Raw genomic sequence first — 27324 nt, 5'->3', positions numbered from 1 at the left:
CGACGCCACCGAGGACGGTCCACTGAACTACGTCCCGCCTCCTACAATACATAAATAAGAAAACCAAATGTTGATGTTTTTAACAAAACAACTCAAATTCTTTGCGGTTTATTTTGTTTCTTCTTCTTCTCTGGGTCACTCTGACCTTAAACTGATATCATCCTTGTTTACATGACTGCAAATTAATCGTGTTATTTTTAAAGAACAAGGATTTAAAATACTTTTCCCTTCGGTTGTATCAGTCTCTTGAGATTCCGTGTACTTAAGAAGCAGACAAAACGCGGCTATGCTAAGGTTTCAAACAATTTCAGCACAATCGGGGGTTTCTTTCGGTCGTTAGAAATAGATAGATTAGTGTGGCGGAACTCCAATGCTGACAATGAAATCGAGATCTCTTGACAGTCCGAAACTGCCGGGGGTCTCATAAAGATGAAAGAGTTTGTTGCGCAGTTTGGCAGCTTTAATAATCTCCAAAGCACTGATCCCTTGCCACTAATTGATAAATGTGCCGGGTTTCCTATCTAAGACTCTATGTCACTGAGCTTATTTCTCGTTTCAGCCAGTGCACCACGACTGGTATATCAAAGGCCGTGGTATGTGCTATCCTGTTTGTGGGATGGTGCATATAAAAGATTCCTTGCTACTAATGGAAACAAAATGTGGCGGGTTTCTTCTCTAAGACTATATGTCAAAATTGCTAAATGTTTGACATCCAATAGCCGATGATTAATAAATCAATGTACTCTAGTGGTGTCTTTAAACAAAAACAAACTTTAACTTATGTATGGCGTTTTCAATACGTACCGTCGGTACAGCGACATTTCACTGCCTAACAACCATTATGACATGATGGCGTTGCTGTTTGTGACGTAATGTCATTGTTATTCCATGACGCATCAAGGTAAGCTACAACAGTTATCTGTAGGTAAAAATACAACAGCCTCCAAAAGATTTAGGGCCGATGAAAGTTACAGTAGCAACAGTGTACAAACCATACTAGTTATGGTACCAACACCCTCCTAAAATATACATTAACAAATGTTGAGTATGTGAGGAATATATTTTTTCTTTCTTCTTTTTATGGCATTAATTATCATTCCATAAGGATACGGTGTGTATGCTCATAAACATGTTAATGGTTGTGAACGTTCCTTATAGCAAACATAGTGTGTGTTGGAAGAGATTGCTTCAGTGGGCAAGACTGTATTTTACGAGAAGAAAACAAGTGATCAGACAAAGTTAAAATTTGTTTTGTTTAACGATACCACTGGAGCACTAATTTATTCACTGGATGTCAAACGTGGTAATTTTGACATATAGTCTTAGAGACGAAACCCGCTACTTTTTTTTCTATTAGTAGCAAGGGATCTTTTTATATGCATCATCTCACAAACAGGATAGCATATGCTACGGCCTTTAATATACTGCGGGCGGGATTTAGCTTAGTGGGTTCAGTGATTGTTTGAGGTGCTTGCGTCGCAGGATCGAACCACCTAGGTGGATCCATTAAACTGATTGTGTTTTTTTCTCGTTCCAACAAGTTCTCCACATCTGGACAAAGGCTGTGGTATGTGCTTTCCTGTTTGCGGGAAAGTGCATATAAAAAATCGCTTTCTGCATTAAGAAAATAGCGGGTTTCCTCTGATGACTATGTGTCAGAATTACCAAATGTTTGACATCCAATTGCCGTTGATTAATTTATCAAAGAAAAAAAAGAAAGAAATGTTTTATTTAACGACGCACTCAACACATTTTATTTACGGTTATATGGCGTCAGACATATGGTTAAGGACCACACAGATTTTGAAAGGAAACCCACTGTCGCCACTACATGGGCTACTCTTTCCGATTAGCAGCAAGGGATCTTTTATTTGTGCTTCCCACAGGCAGGATAGCACAAACCATGGCCTTTGTTGAACCAGTTATGGATCACTGGTCGGTGCAAGTGGTTTACACCTACCCTTTGAGTACCTACCAGCCTGTAGACCGATGGCCTAACCACGACGCCACCGAGGCCGGTTAAATTTATCAATGTACTCTAATGGTATCGTTAAACAAACCAAACTTTCATGCACTGGCTGGAACGAGAAATAGCCCATACCAACGGGGATCGATCCCAGACCGACCGTGGATCAGGCGAGCGCTTTACCACTGGTCTACGTATGAGTGTGCGAGCGAGCGTGCGTGCGTGCGTGCGAGCGTGCGTGCGTGCGTGCGTGCGTGCGTGTGCGTGCGTGCGTGTGTGTGTGTGTGTGTGTTTGTGTGTGTTAAATAAAATACAAATTATACAAATTATAATTACAACAATGCTCGAATCAACTTAATTATAACTTAACTAAAGGCATAATAACGTTTTCCACCCAAACTGGATATAACTAGTTTAATGATCGGAGTGACAACCAAACATACACGACATTATCAATCATGTTTGTTACAATGTGGCACAAAGACAGACCCAACAAATAGTTTAGGGAGGTCACAAAGGGCAATACCGCACATGGACCCACTTCCTGAAAAGGGCACTTCAATAAAAAATTTTTTGAAAAAGCGGCGGTTTAATTGTTCTGAAGAATTATCAAAGTTTTAACACCCAGTAGCCGTTTATTAATTAATCAATGTGCTCTAGTGGAGTCAAAAAACAAAACAAAGTTTAACTTTTAACTTTTAGTCATTAAGTTTATTGATCATATCTTGATGGATTTGCTTTAGAGCGATATCGTCCAGATGTTTTTTATGTTTTTATTATTTTATATTATTTCATTTTTTTTTTTCATTTTTTTTTTTTTTTTTTTTTATTTATTTATTTATTTATTTATATATATATATATATATATATATATATTTTTTTTTTTTTTTTTTTTTTTTTTTTTTTTAATGTAGAATATAATTAGGTTACGGCCTTTTAAAACAGTCTTTCGTACAAATCATAGTGACAAGTTATGTGTAATAAAGGTTTGAGGGGTTTTTTTGTCGCATTATTTCAGATGAGTACATCTTCAGTCGAAGTGAAAAATCAGCCAGAAAATATAAATGAAATTACCGAAGATGATCTGTCACTGGAAACAGATTTTGAAAAACTTAAGGTAATAGTATTTCAAAATTACATGTATATACTACATATAAATCAGAAATGTCTATGTCCAAAGTCAATGTTTTTAGAAGAAAAAAAAAGAAGCAAGATAAAAAATATTCAGGAGAAACCAATCAGAAAAAACAGCAATGTGATTGATTTTTTTCCCTTCAAATTGTATAGCTTTGCGTCACTCTTATTAGATACGCAGGATTCGACCTTAGCGGTAGCCCGGAGTCTTTTGACTACCGATTTCTCGCTCGGGCAACTAGATGTCCAGTTATTTCGCATTCTGTCATGACTTTGGAAAATACTTGATTTTGACTGGCCAGTTACCTTAAATCCTAGGTGATTAATCATGGAGAACCACCTAATATTTAATTAGGCCGCTTTACTAGCGTATGAATACAACGCAGTATTTACAAACATGTCAGCAGAACAAAGGGGCACCTCCGCGTATTAAAAATAATTCTAACTTTGAATACGTTTAGACTTTGGTATTTAAAGTTTAATGTTTGTTTTTGTTTAACGACACCTCTAGAGCAAATAGATTTGTTAATCATCGGTTATTGGATGTCAAACATTAGAGAGAAAAAACCCGCTACATTTTTCTATAAGTAGCAAGGGATCTTTTATGTGCATCGTCCCACAGACAGGATAGTATATACCACAGTCTTTGATATAATAGTCGTGCACCACGACTGGTATATCAAAGGCCGTGGTTATTGCTATCCTGTCTGTGGGATGGTGCATATAAAAGATCCCTTGCTACTAATGTAAAAAAATGTAGCGGGTTTCATTTCTAAGATTATATGTAAAAAATACCAAATGTTTGACATTCAATAACCGATGATTAAAAAAATCAATGTGTTCCAGTGGTGCCGGTAAACAAAACTAACTTTAACTTCATGTGATGATCTAGTATACCTGTTGATTTTGACCATACTGAAGTAAATTAGATAAGGGAAATTATTACATTAATGTCTTAGATGATTCTATTTATAAAGACAATTATATATGTCATGTATAACATTGTCTCAAGGTTAATGAATGCACGGTGACCAAAAAATACCCTAACGGGTGTTCAGTAATGGTTGCCCACGAACAGAGATTTTCTTTCAGAAACAAAGAAAAATAGACACGTTTTATTTAACGACGCACTCAACATATTTTATTTACGGTTATATGGTGTCAGACATATGGTTAAGGACCACACAGATAGAGGAAACCCGCTGTCGTCACTTCATGGGCTATTCTTTTTGATTAGCAGCAAAGGTTCTTTTATATGCACCATCCCACAGATAGGGTTGTACATACAACGGCCTTTGATATACCAGTCGAGGTGCACTGGCTGGAAGGAGAAATAGTACAATGGGTCCACCGACGGGGACCGATCCTAGACAGACCGCGCATCAAGCGAACGCTTTATCACTGGGCTACGTCCCGCCCCCTTTCAGAAACAAATTTACCGAGACTTTCCACGATACATTCAAAATGATTTTGCGAGGTTCCGTATCAGAAACATCATTACTCGGATAGAAATCCGGACACTTTCCGCCGTGAAAGGTCTCTTGATATCTTTTAAACTTCAGACCATCCTAAATAAAAATCTAGAGGGAAACCTATTCAATTCAATGTAGGTCACAGTGAAAACTTGACCTATACATCATGAAAAGGTCACAGTGAAAATTTGACCTACTTTTAACACTATACAAAATTTACGTGGCTTCCTGAAAGAAGCCTATTGCTGGGATCTGAATAGCAAACTTGAGATCACGAGGTCATGTTTCGTATCAAAATGTTCGTAATGATCAGATTAACTCGATCTTATAAGATTTGGGTCACTAACATCCAATAATGACAAGACAAAATGTAATATTGTCTTAAAGGAGCAGATCCTAGTTTCAGGCCGTGAAAATGAACACTACGTTTAGTCAATCTACAAACCTGCAACACACATGTGGATACGGTTATATCAGAGAGAAACTAATGTTTGTGTTGTTGTTTAAACGGGCAAATACCGTCTAAAAATAGACTTAGAGCTTGTCTCGATAACCATTACTTCTCAGACGAACGTGCGTTTTTAGAATTATGAAAAATGTATTTTCGAGTACGGTATTATAAAACCCTGAATAACCAAAACCACTTCAGGTGTACGAAAATGGATATTCTAAATAATAAAATGTAAATAGTTCTAATTTAAATTATTAAAAACGGCTTCAATAGTGAAGAATACGTCGTAGTGTTTAAAAACCAGAGTCTGTCACTCTAAATTAAAGCAAATTGTATGCGTTCCGTCATTCCAGTGTCTGTGGGCTCCCCATGTGCATGTAACGTGGCCTTACTCGCTCTTCATATTCTTAAAATATATTATGCGAGTAGACAAAAAAGTGATGGTAGACTTTCTGTAACTTGACAACTGAGAAAATGACGTGGAAAAACATCCCCTCCATGGCCAAATTTGGAAGCCATTTTAGGGGGCATGCACACTGCCAAAAGTACTTTAATGGAAAATATGGTTATATCTAGCGTATAAAGAAGGGACAAGAGCCTCTACTTCTACCGATAAATCCTTTTAGTCTAGCTTGAAAAGACCCTATATTATTGTACCTTGGTTATTTATTTACTTCCCACCCTGTTATTTTGATCTAGGTACGGCCCTTGAAGAGCTTTACTTCAATAATGATGCGGATGATTATTCAAATTCCATTCCGAAAAATCAGAATCAATTTACCATCTCTTAATTATTATTGTTTCAAGACACTCGGTTATGACGTTCCTTTGCTGCAGTACACAGATATTAGCACTCATACTTTGACCTACCGGCCTCGGTGGTGTCGTGGTTAGGCCATCGATCTACAGGCTGGTAGGTACTGGGTTCGGATCCCAGTCGAGGCATGGGATTTTTAATCCAGATGCCGACTCCAAACCCCGAGTGAGTGCTCCGCAAGGTTCAGTGGGTAGGTGTAAACCACTTGCACCGACCAGTGATCCATAACTGGTTCAACAAAGGCCATGGTTTGTGCTATCCTCCCTGTGGGAACCAGTATTCTGATTGTTATAAAAAAAAAAAAATGGTATTTTGTTTCTGAGACTTCTTTCTCAGACTAAAGCGGCCCTCACATATCGGTCGCGGCGCCCGCGCGACTCCTAAAACAGGCCAAAAAGGGCGAGGCGTCCGGCCGGACGCTGCCCGATTTCTACGGGCTCCGCTGCGATTTTTAGATCGGTGATCTGGCGGCCGCCTGAAGATTTTGACGAAAATTATTCGGAAAAAAATCCGCCGGGCGCCTTGGTTTTGGCCACCCTACGATAGCCTCACGAAGCGGTCAGGCCCTTTGTAAGGGCCCTATGGGCAACTTAGGGAGACACCACAGCATCGTAGAGGTATAAAATTAACGAGCTACTCTCGATTCACTAATATCAAAACCTATATTAGCTCGGTCATTTACCTTTCGACCGACCGTTCAAAATAGCGCCAAATTCCCTCGATCAAAATTGCGCACCCTTTTCTCTTTGGCATTTAACTGCTCCATTCAAATTCCATAGCACCACCACCACCACCCCCACCCGCCTGCTACCGATTTGATCGGGCTGCTGGTGCTTCCTTGCACCTGCCAGTGCAGGCGGTCCCTCCTCTCCCCTCCCCCCACCTTTCATGTCATGGGCGGAGGAGCCGGCCAAGGCCGGCTCTTGTGCCCACGACAGGCGTGCGCTACAACAGCTTGTTCTGAATGTGCACGCAAAACCCTATGACATGACATGACATAGCCTCACGGCCCCCTCGCGGATCCCGGGCGATTTGTACAACATCGGCCGGGCGCCCCGCTGGTCTTGACCGCCCCCCCCCCCCCCCCCAAACGGCCCCCATACGTTTATACAACGCATCTATAATTTATATACTCGAGGCGCGGACGCCGGGGGGAATCCCGACATCAACCGCCAGTCGCCCGGCCGGGCACCGCCACGACGCCTACCGACCTGTTGTTTGATCAGCCGGCGCCCGCCAGATTATCTAGCGGCATCCAGCCGACGCCCTGGTGGCCGCATGGTATCCACTGCCCGGGCCCCGTCTAATATGTGAGGGCACACGTCGCAGACATGAAAATCGCCCGATTCATCCACGGGCTCTAAATCCCCCGGCGACTCCTGCGATTAGAAAAATTGCGCGGACGCCGGCTGATATGTGAGAGCCCCTTTAACACTGCTGATCGGAAACTGAGGATTTTGACGATTCGTCATCATGAAAAAAGGTCTCGAAAACGAGGTTTCCGAAAGAAAATCTCCGAGATTTCGTTGGTGTATCTTAGGTTTAACATTACTGGTGATATTTCACAACCTATATATCCCGCTACACTTTAATTCTGTTTGTAGGTTTTCATATTCTGTTTAAAAACAATATCTTATAAGATACTTGAAGAGATATTAGTTTTTGTAAGTTATTCTTGTGTGACTACTGATCATGTTACTGACAAATCAATATTTTTACCGTTGCAATGTCTTTTTGCATATTTCAATAATATCAACAAAGATTAACTTATACAAGTGTGTGTATATATATATATATATATATAAAATTTTTTTTTTTTTTTTTTTTTTTTTTTGCAACGGATATAAGTTACATTTAAAAAAAATTAATCAAATGTTTCAAACAAAATCACTATAGAAATATAAAATCAAAATGTGAAACAAAATATAGCTTGCAATGGCTGCAATGTAGCAACTCAGACTGATAAATATTATCGAGCTATATAACACTACCGTTATTAGAATATCTTTAGACCTGGTTTTTATATTGATGTTGATCATCACCTTATTTGTTTGCATTAACATAGTTTGACACCCAATAGCCGATGTATTTTTCGTGCTGGGGTGTCGTTAAACATTCATTCATTCATTCATTCATGGTGTGCTGTCGGTGTAGGATCGATTCCAGTCTATGTGGGCTATTTCTCGATCCGGCCAGTGCACTACGATTAGTATATCAAAGGCTATGGTATGTGCTATCCTGTCTGTAGGATAGTACTATTAATGGAAAAAAGTAGCCGTATCCTCTCTAAGACTATATATGTCAGAATGACCAAATGTTTGGCATGCAATAGCCAATGATTAATAAATCAATGTGTTCTAGTGGTGTCGTTAAACAAAATGATGAACCCTTGCTACTAATGGAAAAATGTAGCGGTTTTCCTCTCTAAGACTATATGTCAGAATTACCAAATATGTGCTCTAGTGATGTCGTAAAACAAAATCAAACTTTGTCGAGCTATTCGGTATATCGATTTATTTCCATTCGCTCGTTTAGACACATTTGACAACCTCTCCAACGGGGGACGGGTCGTAGCCCAGTGGTAAAGCTTTCGCTTGATGCGCGATCGGCCTGTGATCGATCCCCGTCGGTGGGCCCATTTGGGCTATTTCTCGCTCCAGCCAGTGCACCACGACTGGCATGTCAAAGGCTGTGGTATGTGTTATCCTGTCTGTGGGATGGTGCATATAAAAGATCCCTTGCTGCTAATCGAAAAGAGTAGCCCATGAAGTGGCGACAGCGGGTTTCCTCTCTCAGTATCTGTGTGGTCCTTAACCATATGTCCGACGCCATATAACCGTAAATAAAATGTGTTGAGTGCGTCGTTAAATAAAACATTTCCTTCCTTCCTTTCCAAAGGGTACGCCTGTATCATTCTCTATACTTTTAAATTAAACCAAACACAGCTATTTAACTCAAAAAAATGTATCAAGCATAAATAACGTTTTATATTTATCAAATTGATTAATGATATGGTTTAAAACATTTATCTGTCGTAAACTACGTATTTGTATCTTTGATTTTAATACATGTTATTTTAGGAAATTATGTACAGTTTTAAATTTGATTAAGAACGTATATAAAACCCTTTATTTGTCGTAAATCTATTAATTAATTAATTTATTTATTTATTTATTTATTTATTTATTTTTATTTATTTATTTATGTTGAATTATATAATTCGTATTATGTAGTATACTTGCTGCTGCTTCATTCAAAAAGATCCCTTGCTACTAATTGAAAAGAGTAACCCATGACGTTTCCTCTCTCAATATATGTGTGGTCCTTAACCATATGTCCGACGCCATATAACCGTAAATAAAATGTGTTGAGTGCGTCGTTAAATAAAACATGTCTTTCTTTCTTTCATTCAAAAACGTGTATAGCTTTTTGAAGTGTGTGTGTATATGATATATATACTACAAAGAACTCATGTTGTCATCTTGTCATTATAAATACCCATTGCACAATTATTCCGCATATATTGTGATTTGACAGCCTGGGTGAATCCTAATAAAGTTTCAAAGAAATGTTTGTTAACCACCGATGGTGTTCTATTCGGACGTTTTGATAACTGATTGTAAATTAAATGTTCACCAAAAACCACTTATTGTCATCTGATATGAACCTAACAGCATGTGATACATGGAAAACGAATATAAATTTTATTTAAAGACCAGGCCCCGTGCTTATAAACCTTAAAGTCTAGACTTTAATAAAGTCCAGACTTTAACGTCATGGCAACGCCATTCAAATAGCATTGCGTTAAAGTCTAGACTTTAAGTTTTATAAGCACGGGCCCAGATACAGTGGTCATCAAAATACAGGTACACGTATATTGGGATAAAGAAATGATGGAACACTTAGTATTGCAGGCTAAATTTAATGCACTACTTGTATAAGTAAAGTCCTTATATAATAAAGAGATGTAATGCGGGATTGGATATCAAATGTGCTATTGACTGAAAGTAACACGGTTAATGGAAATATTATATTAGTGATTAATGCACATTAAAATAAGTGGAAATAAATTTTGTCATGAGCAGGGTGGGTCCACACATCTGGATCCTCGCCTGAAACCCTACCCCACCTCCACAAGTATTTAAAATTAAAATATTGGCTGAGTTTGTAACGTTCAATATGCCAATCTGTATCTGGGTTGTATTTCCATCCAAACTGAAGGCGTTTGTAGAGAAGTAGCATGACATTTATATCTATGTTGTATTTCAGTCCAAAACTGAAAGCGTTCTTAGAAAAGTAGAATGACATTTGTATCTGGGTTGTATTTCAGTCCAAACTGAAGTCGTCTGTATAACAGCAGCGTTACATTTGTATCTGGGTTGTATTTCAGTCCAAACTGAAGGCGTTCTTAGAAAAGCAGCATGCCATTTGTATCTGGGCTGTATTTCAGTCCAAAACTGAAGGCGTTCTTAGAAAAGCAGCATGATATTTGTATCTGGGTTGTATTTTAGTCCAAACTGAAGTCATTCTTAGAAAAGCAGCATGATATTTGTATCTGGGTTGTATTTCAGTCCAAACTGAAGGCGTTCTTAGAAAAGTAGCGTGACAGTTGTATCTGGGTTGTATTTCAGTCCAAACTGAAGGCGTTCTTATAAAAGTAGCATGATATTTGTATCTGGGTTGTATTTCAGTCCAAAACTGAAGGCGTTGTTAGAAAAGCAGCATGCTATTTGTATCTGGGTTGTATTTCAGTCCAAAACTGAAGGCGTTCTTAGAAAAGTAGAATGACATTTGTATCTGGGTTGTATTTCAGTCCAAAACTGAAACCGTTCTCAGAGAAGTAGCATGAGAGTATGTATTTGGGTTGTATTTCAGTCCAAAACTGAAACCGTTCTCAGAGAAGTAGCATGAGAGTATGTATTTGGGTTGTATTTCAGTCCAAAACTGAAGGCTTTCTTAGAAGTAGAATGACATTTGTATCTGGGTTGTATTTCAGTCCAAAACTGAAGGCGTTCTTAGGAAAGTAGCATGACATTTGTATCTGGGTTGTATTTCAGTCCAAACTGAAGGCGTTCTCAGAGAAGTAGCATGACAGTATGTATTTGGGTTGTATTTCAGTCTAAATTGAAGTTGTTCTTAGAACATGAACATGATATTTGTATCTGGGCTGTATTTCAGTCCAAACTGAAGTCATTCTTAGAAAAGCAGCATGATATTTGTATCTGGGTTGTATTTCAGTCCAAACTGAAGGCGTTCTTAGAACAGCAGCCTGACATTTGTATCTGGGTTGTATTTCAGTCCAAACTGAAGGAGTTCTTAGAACAGCAGCGTGACGCTAAGAAGTCGACACATAAGAAAACAGGGTCTCACACCAGCGATCAGAAACCTCCCGATGAAGTCGAACAGAAGGTCATCAGCTTGGTCAAGGACTTCGAAAAGGAGCTTGACGCAAACAAGAAAGAAATAGAAGAAATGGGCGCGAAGTATAAACAACTGCAGCAAATGCAGGGTATGTGAAAAACAGCCCTCGTGTGTGGGTTATGTTGGTGTTAGTGTATTGGGAATCGGTTGAGAAATAGAAGAAATGGGCATGAAGTATAAACAACTGCAGCAAATTCAGGGTATGTGAAATAACAGACCTCGTGTGTATTCATATGGGTTACGTTGGTGTTAGTGTGTTGGGAATCGGTTGGTAAATAGAAGAAATGGGCATGAAGTATAAACAGCTGCAGCAAATGAAGGGTATGTGAAATAACAGATCTCGTGTGTATTTATATGGGTTACGTTGGTGTTAGTGTGTTGGGAATCGGTTGGTAAATAGAAGAAATGGGCATGAAGTATAAACAGCTGCAGCAAATGCAGGGTATGTGAAATAACAGACCTCGTGTGTATTCATATGGGTTATGTTGGTGTTAGTGTTCGGAATCGGTTGGTAAATAGAAGAAATGGGCATGAAGTATAAACAGCTGCAGCAAATGCAGGGTATGTGAAATAACAGACCTCGTGTGTATTCATATGGGTTATGTTGGTGTTAGTGTTCGGAATCGGTTGGGAAATAGAAGAAATGGGCATGAAGTATAAACAGCTGCAGCAAATGAAGGGTATGTGAAATAACAGACCTCGTGTGTATTTATATGGGTTACGTTGGTGTTAGTGTGTTGGGAATCGGTTGGTAAATAGAAGAAATGGGTATGAAGTATAAACAGCTGCAGCAAATGAAGGGTATGTGAAATAACAGACCTCGTGTGTATTTATATGGGTTACGTTGGTGTTAGTGTGTTGGGAATCGGTTGGTAAATAGAAGAAATGGGCATGAAGTATAAACAGCTGCAGCAAATGAAGGGTATGTGAAATAACAGACCTCGTGTGTATTTATATGGGTTACGTTGGTGTTAGTGTGTTGGGAATCGGTTGGTAAATAGAAGAAATGGGCATGAAGTATAAACAGCTGCAGCAAATGAAGGGTATGTGAAATAACAGACCTCGTGTGTATTTATATGGGTTACGTTGGTGTTAGTGTGTTGGGAATCGGTTGGTAAATAGAATAAATGGGCATGAAGTATAAACAGCTGCAGCAAATGAAGGGTATGTGAAATAACAGACCTCGTGTGTATTTATATGGGTTATGTTGGTGTTAGTGTTGGGAATCGGTTGGTAAATAGAAGAAATGGGTATGAAGTATAAACAGCTGCAGCAAATGAAGGGTATGTGAAATAACAGACCTCGTGTGTATTTATATGGGTTACGTTGGTGTTAGTGTGTTGGGAATCGGTTGGTAAATAGAAGAAATGGGCATGAAGTATAAACAGCTGCAGCAAATGAAGGGTATGTGAAATAACAGTCCTCGTGTGTATTTATATGGGTTACGTTGGTGTTAGTGTGTTGGGAATCGGTTGGGATTTCATCATCGACCATCGGTTATAATCGGTTGGCACCGACCGATCAATTGACGATTACACAATCGGTTAGAATTTTATGATCATACGAGTATAAGAAGGATATATATAAGAAGGATTTGAAATATAACGACCCTGCATCAGTTGTCATGTGCCATGCATCTATTGTCGTGTCGGGACCTGGATTTAGCTAAATGCTCAGTTGGATGAGTGCTCGCTTGAGGTGCTTACGTCGCAGGATCGAACCACCTCGCTGGATCCATTCAACTGATGGGTTTTTGTTCTCAATCCAACCAGTGCACCACAACTGGTCATAGGCGTGATATGTGCTTTCCTATCTGTGTAAATTTGTATATAAAAGATACATTGCTGCATTAGGGGAAATGTAGCGGGTTTCCTCTGTTGACTAAGTGTCCGAATTACCAAATGTTTGACATCAAATAGTCATTGATTGATTAATCAATGAGCTTTAGTGGTGTCGTTAAACAAAACAAACTTTAACTTTGTAACTATTGTCGTGCGTACCTTACAAATGACTAAATGCTTTGCGTATTTCTATTATAGAGGACCTTTTCGCTGATTATTGCATGCACGAAAAATCGGGCCTTGCCAAGCAGGAATCGGATGCCAGTGTCAGAGATAAGGCTAGAATCAAATTTCAGAATGGTTAGTATTATTATCGCGCATGGCGGAGCTGAAATCAGATGCCAGTGTCAGAGATAAGGCTAGAATCAAATTTCAGAATTGTTAGTATTATTATCGGGACTTGCCAACCAGGAATCAGATGTCAGTATCAGGGATAAGGCTAGAATCAAATATCAGAATGGTTAGTATTATTATCGGATCTTCCCAGGCAGGAATCAAATGCCAGTGTCCGAGATAAGGATAGAATCAAATTTCAGAATGGTTAGTATTATTATCGCGCATGGCGGAGCTGAAATCAGATGTCAGTGTCAGAGATAAGGCTAGAATCAAATTTCAGAATGGTTAGTGTTATTATCGGGCCGTGCCGGGCAGGAATCAGATGTCAGTGTCCGAAATAAGGTTAGAATCAAATTTCAGATTGGTTAGTATTATTATCGAGCCTTGTCGAGCAGGAATCAGATGACAGTGTCAGAGATAAGGCTAGAATCAAATTTCAGAATGGTTAGTATTATTATCGAGCCTTGTCGAGCAGGAATCAGATGCCAGTGTCAGAGATAAGGATAGAATCAAATGTCAGAATGGTTAGTATTATTATTATTATCGAGTCTTGTCGAGCAGGAATCAGATATCAGTATCAGGGATAAGGCTAGAATCAAATTTCAGAATGGTTAGTATTATTATCGAGCCTTGTCGAGCAGGAATCAGATGTTAGTATCAGGGATAAGGCTAGAATCAAATTTCAGAATGGTTAGTATTATTATTGAGCCTTGTCAAGCAGGAATCAGATGCCAATGTCAGAGATACGGCTAGAATCAAATTTCAGAATGGTTAGTGTTATTATCTGGCCATATGTCTAGCAGGAATCAAAGATAAGGTCTCACTACATAGATGTCATCTGCCATTGAAACCCATGTTAAATTGCACAACTTCAAATGAAGATTGCCAGTAGAACGGGTTCTCGTTGGCACCATTGCGAACATACATTATGTAAGCATTTATTTTCACTTCAAAATTGAGAGCATTTCCGTCTCATTTGTTTGCTATATGACCGCATCTGGCTGTAGTACCGGTTCGAAGAGATGGTTCATTAACCGATTCCTACCGGCTGTGTCTTGCGCTATACACCCATGTCCCAAAAAGCCAATGCATATTATTACAAAATAACATGGGCGGCAAAATACAGCTAGAAGGTTTACCATTAAACATACATATTGTTTTAATTCTTCCCCCAATTCCTATTAGTAAATATGTGAACCACAACATGTGTTACAAGTAGGAACTATAGTGGACCGTGATGAATGAACTCTCACCCGGAAGTGAACTGTATAGTGCAGGGTTTCTAGATTATGGTAGCCCCACTTCCATGAATAGTGATATTTAATGTTGGGCTAGTAAATAACTACTATTGTCATGCCCGACGGCTAGTGAAAAAAAGTCAAATGTTGCAGTTAAGTCTATTTTGTAAATATAAATATCCTGCACCCACTCCAACCCCCCAATGTTAGTGTTTTTAAGCTCTATCTCCCTCTTTAAGTTACATATCTGATTATTACTATTATTTAGTAAAATTGATCCCATGGCTAGTGGATTTTATGAAGCCCTGGTAGTGAGACCCTGAGCTAAAATCAAATTTCAGAATGGTTAGTATTATTATGGACTTGGAGGGACGATGTTAACGCTTCAATCCAACCGAAGGAGACTATAAGTTTCATATCCGTCCTTCTGAACGTCGGTCTGTCTGTCTGTCCGTTTATCTGTCTGTCCGATAAATAGTTTTCCATACTTTATTTCGCACTGCCTCCAGATACGGAGCTGAAATTTGGTTTACGGCAGTATCATGTACTGTTACAGATCAAGTTTGATTTTCATGGAGAATTATCCATTTTTAACCGTTATGACCCTTGAATTTAGGAGACACAAAAATACGATGGGCCCCGGTAGAGGGGTGTGTATGTTTTCTCCGACTGCTTGTTTCTTAATGAACAATAAGGCCAATACAGAGGGCCAATACAACAGACTTTTGACCTATAACAAGGCAAAACAACCATAAAAGGGACATTCCTGAGTTTGCTGCAATTTTTAAGATGTTATCGACTAACACAGACTTTTTTAACGATTACAGTTACATATCAAATATATATTTCTGCATAAAATATTAGTGGCTGTATATTAAACATGTTTCTGATCGTTCTAATATCGTTCTAGGTTAAATTTTAGTTTATTTCTTAAAATATTTGGGGGGTTTTCGTACGTACGAAATTATTTGAAGACAAAATCCAATTTGGGCTTCTTACAAATATTAAGACGACCAGAAACACATTGAATACAGACATTGATATTCTAAACAAGAAAATATATTTAATATGTAAGTTTAATCGTAGAAATATTTTATTAGTCGAAAACATCTTACAATGCAGCAAACTCAGGAATGTCCCTTTAATAAAATAGTATTATTAATCAACTAACTATAATTCGTAGGAAACGGCCCAGACACACACGTCATAGTGGGCCATTAAAACATAATCATGTATAAGTTCTAAACCTAATACCAGTGTTTTACTTCCTGGTATATTTCTGTTGAACAACCTCGGAAAGTTTGTATCGCTTCGTTGTGAGTTCGCCTCGAAAAACTAAGTTTGCTTACTTAGCCTTAATAGTTAAAAATAACTCCAATATAAGACACATACTAGGGTGGGGTTTTTTTGTTTTTTGTAACCTAAAAGCCTATAACGTTTGTTTTCTATATTTGGAAATATGGATTTTTCTCTTTTTTTCTCTCTGTCTAGCTGTTTAAATTCTCTTTTATTATATATTATTCTGTCATTAATTTTGTGCTCCAAATTTGACTGTTTCAATTAAATAGTAATTTTATTGAATGCACTTTATATTTATGTATCTATTGTAGGATAATGATTTCAGTGCCCCAAACCTGACTTTATCAGTATATATATATATCTGGGAAAGTAAATATTTTTAAAAATGTATATATATATATATATATATATATATATATATATATATATATATATATATATATATATATGTATATTCTTGCTTTTGGTAACTCATTTTATTATTAAAAAAATCGAAAGTAGTTGTAATATAAATTTGCGAATTTTTTTTTGTAGAAAGTAAATTTATGTTGTTTTTATTATTAAAATTTTGTAACGATATTTTTATCGTTCTTAACGCAACCAGTTGGCGATATCAGAGTTTGTACCCACAACGAGCGTGTTTAAACTTTAACTGGATGTAAACACTTTAAACCAGTTGATTGACTGGTTGATTGAAAGTCTGAACTCATAAGTAAACATTTCGTTTTAGGCACAACGCTTATTTACATTTTGTGTTATAATTTGGCACTACGGGTTGTCGTTATAGCGCTTTATTTCGAGGCCACAATCCAATCCAAAAACGAATCAACGTGTCCCTATCATCTCAAGGTTCAGATACGCCACTCAAATCACACCCCTACCCCCACCCTCGACGTCCAATAGCCGATGATTAATAAATCAGTGTGCTCTAGTGGTGTCGTTAAACAAAATTAACTTTATATTATTGTTTGTGTTTTGGGGCGGGACGTAGCCCAGTGGTATAACGCACGCCCGATGCGGTATATCAAAGGTCGTGGTATGTGCTATCCTGTCTGTGGGATAGTGCATATAAAAGATCCCTGGCTGCTAATCGAAAAGAGTAGCCTATGAAGTGGCGACAGCGGGTTTCCTCTCTCAATAGCTGTGTGGTCCTTAACCATATGTCCGACGCCATATAACCGTAAATAAAATGTTTTGAGTGCGTCGTTAAATAAAACATTTCCTTCCTTCGTCTCTAAGACTGTGTCGAGATCCGATAGTCAGTGGTTAATAAACAAATGTGCTCTAGTAGTGTCGTTAAACAAACAGAGTTTAACTCTCTCTCTCTCTCCTCTCTCTCTCTCTCTCTCTCTCCTCTCTCTCTCTCTCTCTCTCTCTCTCTCTCTGTCTGTGTGTCTGCCTGTGTCGTCGCTCTCTGTCTCTGTGGTGTCTCTCTCTGTCTCTGTGTGTGTCTTTCTCTTCTCGTCTCTCCTTCTTTTTTCTCCTGTCTCATCTCCTCCTCTATCCTCTCTCTCCCTCTCTCCCTCTCCTGTCTCCCCCTCCCCCTCCTCTCTCTCCTCTCACTCCCTCTCTCTCTCTCTCTCTCTCTCTCTCTCTCTCTCTTCCTCTCTCTCTCTCTCTCTCTCTCTCTCTCTCTCTCTCTCTCTCTCTCTCTCACTCTCACTCTCTAACTTTATATTATTGTTCGTGTTATAGAGGAGAATGCCGAGATGCTCAACAGACTGAAAGACGATCTTGAACTGGCCAACCGACGTCTGGAGAATGAAAGATTCAACACGTTCCGAGCACTGGTGAGATAACTTGATTGTGCTGTAGACAGATTGCTGGCCAGTGCGTGGCCAGATTTCAATCAAATAATAGAACTATTATTTTTATCTCGAACCACCAGTATCTCGAGCATTTTGCTTTGGACCCTCCAGCATCGAGATAACGAAGTTTGACTATGTATGTGCGTGTCCGTACAAATATGTATGTATGTATGTATGTATGTATGTAATGTATGTAATGTATGTAATGTATGTAATGTAATGTATGTATGTATGTATGCACCAGAGTTGCAGAAAGTACTCGCCCGCTCTCGAAATGCGAGTAATCATTCTTACGGACGATTTAAAAAATGCAGCTACCAGCCCGATGGTCTGTCTTGTCTTTTTGACTTTCGTTGACACATGGTATTGATTACTTACCAAATGCTATTAATACTGTTTTGTCATTATAACTATAATTATAGTTCATTTGAAGTGAAGACACTGTATATTATATATTGTTAATAATATATTGTTCTATAGAGACTGGCGGACTAGTCGAAATTTTGACGGGCTAGTAAAATTTAGTTGGTTCTGGTTCGGCGGGCTAGTTAAAGATTTTCCATTTCTGCACCCCTGAATGCATGCATGGCTAGTGATATTCAATGTGGGGCTAGTAAATAACTACTATTGCCATGCCCGATGGCTGGTGAAAAAAAGTTATAAAATGCTGCACTTAAGTCTATTTTGTAAATATTAATATCCTGAAAACACTGCACCACCACCCACCCACCCACCCTCCACTCCAATCTTAGTGTTTTTAATCTCTATCTCCCTCTTCAGGTAACATATATCTCTGATTATTACAATAATAAACTTGTATTAAGTAAATTAGGGCTAGTGAATTTTTAATCGTGGCCAGTAAATTTTTAAAATCACCGATTCCATGGCTAGTGGATTTTGTAAAAATTCTAGAAGCTCTGTATTATATATTGTGTGTGTGTGTGCGTGCGTGCGTGCGTGCGTGCGTGCGTGCGTGCGTGTGTGTGTGCGTGTGTACGTGCGTGCGTGCGTAACGATACTGGAAAGTTCCACCCCACCTCATCTTAACTAGATCAAATATATAATTATTGGTGTAACAAATATACCTTTTTCCTACCTGAGGTTGATTGCTACATTCACGTGTTTTGTACAGGATGCTTTAAAGAAGGACCTAAAGACGTACAGGAAGGAGAGAGCTCCACTGATCGCAGAGCTACACAGCCTGGAAAAGATTAAGGAAAATCGAATTAAACAGTGGATGGCAGGTACTTGTGTAATCACTGTTAGGCGATCATTTCATCAACCTGATATTAGGTACAATTTTCGCAGTATTAAAATGAAATATGTTTTCACTTTGCATGGTAGAAGCACGCACGCACGTATGAACACACGCATGTACACACATATACAAACAAATACATACGCACGCACACACACACACATACACACACACACTCTCTCTCTCTTTCTGTCTGTCTGTCTGTCTGTCTGTCTGTCTCTCTCTCTCTCTCTCCTCTCTCTCTCTCTCTCTCTCTGTCGCTCTCTCTCTCTCTCTCTCTCTCTCTCTCTCTCTCTCTCTCTCTCTCTCTCTCTCTCTCTCTCTCACACACACACACACACATACACACATATACACACACTCGCACACATGATCATAGTAGAAAAAACAATTTAACCCCTAATAAATTCAAATAATCAGAAAAGAAAGCATTTTAAATTATAGTTTTACATCTTTCTTATTTTAGGTATGCTCCATCTCCCCGAAAACAAAAACTGAATCTCTCTCGGTCTCTCCCTCTCCCTCCCTCTCTCTCTCTCTCTCTCTCTCTCTCTCTCTCTCTCTCTCTCTCTCTCTCTCTCTCTCTCTCTCTCTCTCTCTCTCTCTCTCTCTCTCTCTCTCTCTCATGATATTGTAAAACGAAACATGCGTTTGACTCTGCCTTGTGCAGAGATACGATTTTTTGAAAATATTAATGGTTTTATCGGTTGTTGTTTTTATCATACGTACACGGTCCACATGATTTTGTTTCATTAGAAAACAAGAACGGGAGTCTGGTACAGCTACGTCTAGCACAAGACGCTGTAGACTTCATCGCATTACTGCAGAAAAACCGCAGCCTCAGAGCAAAGGTAACCACCTCAGAAGTCAGGCGCGTGTGCAGGAATTTTACCGAGAGTGTATTGTGGGGTTGAGATAATATGCTACTCTGGCAAATGTATTGAAAAAACAAAAGAAAATTTGCTTGAGCAGAGGGGAGTTTCTACCCTCCCCTCCACACCAAAAAAAAAAAAAAAAAAAAAAAAAAAAAAAAAAAAAAAAAAAAAAAAACCCACCCAGCACACGCCCCTGGAATTAACCACTCACAGGGCTTGAACTCAAGAATTTTAAATAGTTTTGCTGTTGGCAAAATACTCACCTCCGGCTTGCCAACACCAATTTTAAACCAGTAACTTTTGCAACAAATATACAAACCAAATTTTAATTCTGAAGGCTCATAAAGAGTGGACGCGGAGCTATAAAAAAATAAAATCGAAATACATTGGTTACAATGAGAGCGTCTAGACTGGATGCGTGCGTCTGCTAAAATGAATGCAGCGCACCGCAAGCCGCAGACGCAACAGGCGCACCGCAAGCCGCAGACGCAACAGGCGCACCGCAAACCGCAGGCGCAACAGTCGCACCGCAAGCTGCAGCCGCAACAATCGCACCGCAAGCCGCAGACGCAACAGGCGCACCGCAAGCCGCAGACGCAACAATCGCACCGCAAGCCGCAGAAGCAACAGTTGCACCGCAAGCCGCAGACACAACAATCGCACCGTACGCCGCAGACACAACAATCGCACCGCTAGAACGCCGCATCCAGTCTATATTATGAAAAAAAAAAAAAAAAAAAAAAAAAAGAAGAAAAAAAAAGTGCCATCGGTGAAGGCTCTCACCTACTGCAATTGCTGTCGGTGCTGTCGTTAAGTTCGATCCCTGCTGCACTCTGTATCTGGTCTGGTGCTTATTAAATATTTAGAGTCTCGAGACTCTAATAGAGACTGAGACAGTAAAATGTCATGACAACGCCATACAAATTGCATGCGAATGACGTCATTAGATTTTGAGTCTGGACTCGAAAACGTTTTATAAGCACGGGGCCAGTTCTTTTCAGAAAAACAAACACACGTCACAACAACAAAACAACAACAACAGCGTTAAGCAAATCAATGCGACGACCCGACCTGCCAAATTGACATTTCACACCATGATTCCAAACCGCAAAGCCTCCCAATTGTATCAGAGTTATGGGACTCGAGGTAATCGGTCTGATTAGCTACCATACACGTTCTGGTGTCACCCGTGCAATGGTGATGGTCTGGTTTCCTACGATTAATGGGCAACGTGGTATCCGTTGTAATTGCAAGGTGTATTAAAAACAGTCCGGCTGTAGTTGCACTTATGCAATGTCAACATGTAATGCATCTTGTCGCATGAGCAGATATGGAGAAATTTGCAAGTGTAATCATTAAGATATCTTTTATTTTGCGAGTTATTTGAGAACAAAAAAAATCCAACAAGAGAAAGCAAGTTCGATACGATTTTAAAACAGATAAAGGGTATCTAACAGATATGTTTCATTTCAACTTATTTTCGTGCTTATATTCAAATAAGGTTCAAGGACGCTGTCCTGGGCACACACCTCAGTTATCTGGGCTGTCTGTCCAGGACAGTGGGTTAGTTGTTAGTGGTTAGTTGTTAGTGAGAAATAAGAGGGTATAGTGGTCTTACACCTACCCATTGGGTCGTTAAAACTCTCTCTGGGTGGGAGCCGGTATCGGGCTGCGAACCCTGTACCTACCAGCCATATGTCCGATGGCTTAAGTACGACACCACCGAGGCCGGTAACGGATATGTGAGTAGTATTCTCTTCCATACATTGTCATTAAATAAAAGAAATTTAGATATTTATATATTCCAAATAAACCTTATTTACAGCGTATTAGCAGTTTGCATAGTGTTCATGTCATTGGACGGTGTTGCTTTGTCGTCTGGGTCTTCACAGTGGGACAGTGGAACAGTGGAACAATCAATCGGACATCTTTAAATTGATATCTTGCACGTGTGATATCACTCTGATACCAACATTCTCACCTCTTATTAGTTGGCTCAGTTTAGACTCTTAGGACCAAAACACATCGAAGTTGGGACTGGGTCTGGTGCATTCTAATTAAAATTAGCTCCACTGGTTAATTACTATTACATGTGGATCTAACAGCAGCCCGTTGGAGCTCATGTTCAGTTGACCTTTCATTCGACCAATCAAAACCTTACTTGCAAAATCATGCCAGTGATTTGAAAAGAATTTGAAAACATTCGGGATTATGCCGAGGGTATACGAAATGATTCGGGTGAATTATGAATTATGCCGGAAACTAATTTCAATATAAAATTTTATATAAAATTCGTTTCAAGACGGAAAAAAACCCGTGATAGTATAGCCATAAAATCTGTTTATACTAGTATACAATCCAGAGTTTATTACTGCACTCCCCCCCCCCTGTTTTTCAATATTGAAATAGACCAACAAGTTCACCTATTGCATAAATAGTTTCGTCCGATATTTTTAAAATTTGTATGCTCCCGAATAACGCTATAAAAGGCGAAGTGTAATTGGTCGATATTTAAATTGTTATTTATAAATGAAATGTCACCTGGACATGGGATTTCACGCAATGCTGTTAGATCTACTGGTGAGACCACTAGAGCTAATTTTAATCAGAGTGGGTCTGGTGCTGTTAAAATACAGAGCAAGTTCTGTATCGTCTGCTATATCTGCTGCTGTAGCTGCTTTTGCTCTATAAACATTTGACGGCGCCTCTTTAACGCGGAAGTGAATGCTCCGCAAGGCTCAGTGGGTAGGTGTAACCACGTGCACCGACCAGTGATCCATAACTGGTTCAACAAAGGCCATGGTTTGTGCTATCCTGCCTGTGGGAAGCGCAAATAAAAGATCCCTTGCTGCCTGTCGTAAAAGAGTAGCCTATGTGGCGACAGCGGGTTTCCTCTGAAAAAACAGTGTCAGAATGACCATATGTTTGACGTCCAATAGCCGATGATAAGATAAAAAAAATCAATGTGCTCTAGTGGCGTCGTTAAATAAAACAAACTTTACTTTTACTTTAACGCGGAACTCTCTTTGTTTGGTACAACACAACCTTTATTTACGCCTTAACGGGGACGGGACGTAGCCCAATGGTAAAGTACTCGCCTGATGCGCAGGCGGGTCAAGGATCGATCCCTGTCGGTGGACCCATTGGGCTATTTCTCGTTCCAGCCCGTGCGCTGTCTGTGGAATATCTGTGGGATGTCTGTGCATATAAAGGAATGAATGAATGAATGAATGAATGAAAGAATGAATGAATGAATGAATGAATGAATGAATGAATGAATGAATGAATGTTTAACGACACCCCAGCACTTAAAATACATCGGCTGTTGGGTGTCAAACTATGGTAAATGCAAACAAATAAAGTGATGATCAACATCAATATAAGAATTCCACAGTATATAAAAGATCCCTTGCTACTAATGGAACATGTAGCTGGTTTCTCTCAAAGACTATCTATCAGAATTACCAAATGTTTGACATCCAATAGCCGATGATTAACAAATCAGTGTGATCTAGTGGTGTCGTTAATCAAAACAGACATTAAAGGGACATTCCTGAGTTTGCTTCAATTTTTCAGATGTTATCGACTAACAGAGACTTTTAACGACTGTAATTACATATCAAATATATTTTTCTGCATGACATATTAGTGGCTGTATATTAAACGTGTTTCTGATCGTTCTAATTGTACTTGGTAAATTTCATTTTATTTCCTAAAATAATATTTTTTCGTACGTACGAAATTATTTGAAGACAAAATCCAGTTTGGGCTTCTTAAAAATATTAAGACGACCGAAAACACATTGAATATACAGACACTGATATTCTAAACAAGAAAATATATTTAATATGTAAGTTTAATCGTAGAAATATTTTATTAGTCGGAAACATCTTACAATGAAACAGACTCAGGAATGTCCCTTTAACATTATATATGTGATATACTTCCCTCGCAGGTCCAGGATGCCGAGATCGAACTGAAGGACCTCGCCACGGCGTTCAAGATTCTGGGAGCCCAGAAATCCGCCAGGATGAAGAGGCTGGACAAGCTCAACGAGCAGCTACAGGGGGAGAGCTGCGACGACGGCGAGTTCGGCCTGAGGACCACCACCCCGTGTTTGAACCTGACTGCCGCGAAATCCGAGGAGCTTCTGTCGGCGTTGAACGTTACTCGGAGGTGGCACAGCGGCGGCAAGACCCTGCACCGCTGCCGCAAGATCACGGACCTGCCCAAGATGGTGAGTCAGGAGCTGGAGGACGAAGTCGAGATGGCGGCGGAGGCCCTGAAGAGACTCGATCTTGACGACGGGGTCGGCGGCGGGCCGCGGACATACAAGGGCAGCGAAGATAGGGAGATTGACGGAGACGGCGGAAGCAGAGGGCAGCTCGAGTGCTGCGAACTGACCAATCGAACGCCGTCGTCGTACCCTCTCGGTCACATGGAGTCCGCCATTCTTACGTGTTAGTATAATTATTGCTATTGGGCGATTTATATTAATTATTACAACATGTAACATAGAAACAAAAACATTTTGTGTTTTGTTGATGATGATGATGATGATGATGATGATAACGATGATTGATGACGACGATGATGATGATGATGACGATGACGATGATCATCATCATCATAATGATGACTATGATGATGATCATAAGAATAAACTACAAAGTAAATACTTTTATTTATTTAAATTGCACTTCCAATGACATGTATTTAGACTGTGCCTTGTTGCCATTGTTAACACGTTGTCCACTAACATCCATTCATCCGTTTATTTATTTATTTATTTATTTATTTATTTGTATTTTAACAATGACAACAAACTCAGGACAGTCCCTTTAAATTCATTTTATTGATAGTGCAATTTAAATAATTATAAGTAATTACAAGTTTTTTTGTGGGGGGTTTTCATCATGTATTTATTTATTTATCTCTCTATTTATTTATAAAAAAAATTACACTGTAATTTATTTTTATCATCATCTTCTTCATCTGTTTGTTTATATATATATATATATATATATATATATATATTTGGGTGTTTTTTTAATTAGTGCAATTTAAATAATTATAAGTAATTACACTATTTTATTTTTATCATTATTATCATCATCTATTTATTATTTATTTATTTAGTACTATTATTTATTTTATTTTATTTTATTTTATTTTATTTTATTTTATTTTTTCATTTCATTTCATTTATTTTTATCAGACAAGCTTGGTTCGCGTATTGCCGGACAGCCCAGTCACATCGCCGCCGCCGAGAGCGCCACTGCGCTCAGAAAAAGCTCGGGATTACACGCAACCGGAAGTTCTCACAGCACCATTGAGCAAGCAACAAGTCGCCATAGAAACTGAAAGTTCTTTACCTTTAGGCTTTGTTGAACGTTTGGCTTGGCTTGTTTTATCATTATTGAAATGTTATGAACTGTAAATTTATGTCTGATAAGTAAACATTTAAATAACAAAATAATAAATTCTATGAAACATTTGTTGCAATAATATATATATATATATATATATATATATATATATATATATATATTTAACCCATAGCAACGAAATCACGATTTCAATACGATCATTATAAGTTTTGGCTGTGCAGTAATTTATTAAAGACTTTCTTTTTGATTAGTTGATGACATTTCTCTTTTTCTATTTTCATAAATATGCAACTTAATACCATCATAATCCTTGTGTTGTTGTTGTTTCTGTTATTAGGGGATTAAAGGTATATTAAAATCCACTACCGGCCTCGATGGCGTCGTGGCTAAGCCACTTGACAGTATACTTGAACCTTAATTGGTTATAAGCACGAAAATAAGTTGAAATGAAATGAAATAAAATCCACTTTTAATGTGACAACTTTTAAAATATTGTTCAATGACAAAGTCCATAGTGTCACGACTCAGTAGCGGATCCAGAGGTGTCCAGGGGTCCGGACCCCCCCCCCCCCCCCCCCCCCCCCCCCAATTTTGAAAACCGACCATAACCTTTAAGCTGTAAGAGGCGCGCTGTGTAAAAGGAGAGATCATCAGTTATCGCATTTGGACCCCCCTCCCCTTCAGAAATCCTGCATCCGCGCCTTCGACTAGTATATCAAAGGCCGTGGTATGTGCTGTCCTGTCTGTGGGATGGTGCATATAAAAGATTCCTTGCTGCTAATCGAAAAATGTAGCCGTTTCCTCTCTATGACTGTCAAAATTACCATATGTTTGACATCCAATAGCCGATGATTAACAAATCAATGTGCTCTAGTGGTGTCGTTAAACAAAACAAACTTTAAGTCCATAGTATATTATGTATACATGTGCGTGTCAGTGTGTTTGGGGTGGGGGTGTCTAAGATATGATATCCACCGTATGTGAGAGTTGTACTCTAAGCGATATTTGCATACCGGTCAGTAAACGCACATTAAAATACACCTGTGACGTCACAGCATTGTCTCAACGCTCCATTATTAATTTGTTCAGTAATGGAGAGATGGAACCCTACTTAATCAACCCACCAAAATCACTAGTGTTAAACTCCATACTAACATATATTGGCATAAAGTTATTATTTAGTAGCGTATTTTAAGTAGGGGAATATCCTCGTAACTCTCCATTCCTGAAAAATAATAGGACTCGGCACTAGCGGGCCTCGTCTCCATTATTTTTCAGGAATGGAGAGAAAGAAATGTTTTATTTAACGACGCACTCAACACATTTTATTCACGGTTATATGGCGTCAGACATATGGTGAAGGACTACACAGGTACTGAGAAAGGAAACCCGCTGTCGCCACTTCAAGGGCTACGCTTTTCGACTAGCAGTAAGGGATCTTTTATATGCACCATCCCACAGACAGGGTAGTACAAATTTTTGTTGCACACAGTAATGGACATCGTCGCTTTATTTCAAATTGCTCAGCAGGAGGCTGATGAAATTAAGAAAGAAGACGGTTACATATATTTAGGGACCGATTTAACCCACTTGAGGAATACTCAGATGAGGATTTTATCGGTAGATTTAGACTTAGTAAAGATACTTTTGTGCATCTAATGGAAACCATGCGTTTGGATATAACCCACCCCACAAGGAGAAGCAGCGCGTTGACACCAGCATTGCAGTTGGCCATCACGGTTCTGTTCTGTTCATGTGGCTCATTCCAGAAAGCAGTCGGCGATACACTTAGCATTTCTCAATCAGCTTGCTGTCAGGCAATTCATCGTGTAACTGACGCCATTTGTAGTGTGAAACATAATTTTGTGCATTTTCCCTACAACCTTCAAGCAAGAACAGCTGTTATGCAGGGATTTTTTGACATAGCGCAAATGCCGGGAATTATTGGAGCTATCGATGGCACTCATGTTCCGATTATCAACCCTGGTGGAGATGATGCTGCACGATTTATTAACAGG

The 27324-nt window shown here is 39.0% G+C and overlaps 1 protein-coding gene across 2 annotated transcripts; it reads left to right on the top strand.

Annotated features, from left to right (window-relative positions):
- Positions 1 to 864: 864 nt before the first annotated feature.
- Positions 865 to 25613, top strand: LOC121389480 (polyamine-modulated factor 1-binding protein 1-like). 2 transcript variants are annotated; one of them, XM_041521128.1, is made up of 9 exons: positions 865 to 901; positions 2985 to 3083; positions 11139 to 11349; positions 13301 to 13402; positions 17671 to 17765; positions 18916 to 19027; positions 19798 to 19892; positions 23872 to 24376; positions 25135 to 25613. In XM_041521128.1, exons 2-9 carry the CDS (start codon positions 2985 to 2987, stop codon positions 25278 to 25280), a joined length of 1365 nt encoding a protein of 454 aa, XP_041377062.1. In that variant the 5' UTR covers positions 865 to 901; the 3' UTR covers positions 25281 to 25613. The 2 variants fall into 2 exon arrangements, with proteins under 2 accessions (XP_041377062.1, XP_041377063.1); XM_041521129.1 differs by lacking the exon at positions 865 to 901 and adding an exon at positions 1016 to 1045.
- The last annotated feature ends 1711 nt before the right edge of the window (positions 25614 to 27324 follow it).

Source organism: Gigantopelta aegis, chromosome 14 (assembly GCF_016097555.1).
Source record: "Gigantopelta aegis isolate Gae_Host chromosome 14, Gae_host_genome, whole genome shotgun sequence".
Lineage (NCBI taxonomy): Eukaryota > Metazoa > Mollusca > Gastropoda > Neomphalida > Peltospiridae > Gigantopelta > Gigantopelta aegis.
Note: the sequence above shows the minus strand (reverse complement) of the source record. Positions and strands in the feature narration are given on the sequence as shown.

What these genes read in the sequence shown, in the direction of transcription:
- LOC121389480 (XM_041521128.1), top strand. Translation starts at nt 2,985, where the DNA reads ATGAGTACATCTTCAGTCGAAGTGAAAAATCAGCCAGAAAATATAAAT. An exon ending in TAGAATCAAATTTCAGAATG is followed by an intron (nt 13,403 to 17,670) that starts GTTAGTATTATT and finishes TTCGTGTTATAG; the next exon opens with AGGAGAATGCCGAGATGCTC. An exon ending in GGAGTCCGCCATTCTTACGT is followed by an intron (nt 24,377 to 25,134) that starts GTTAGTATAATT and finishes TATTTTTATCAG; the next exon opens with ACAAGCTTGGTTCGCGTATT.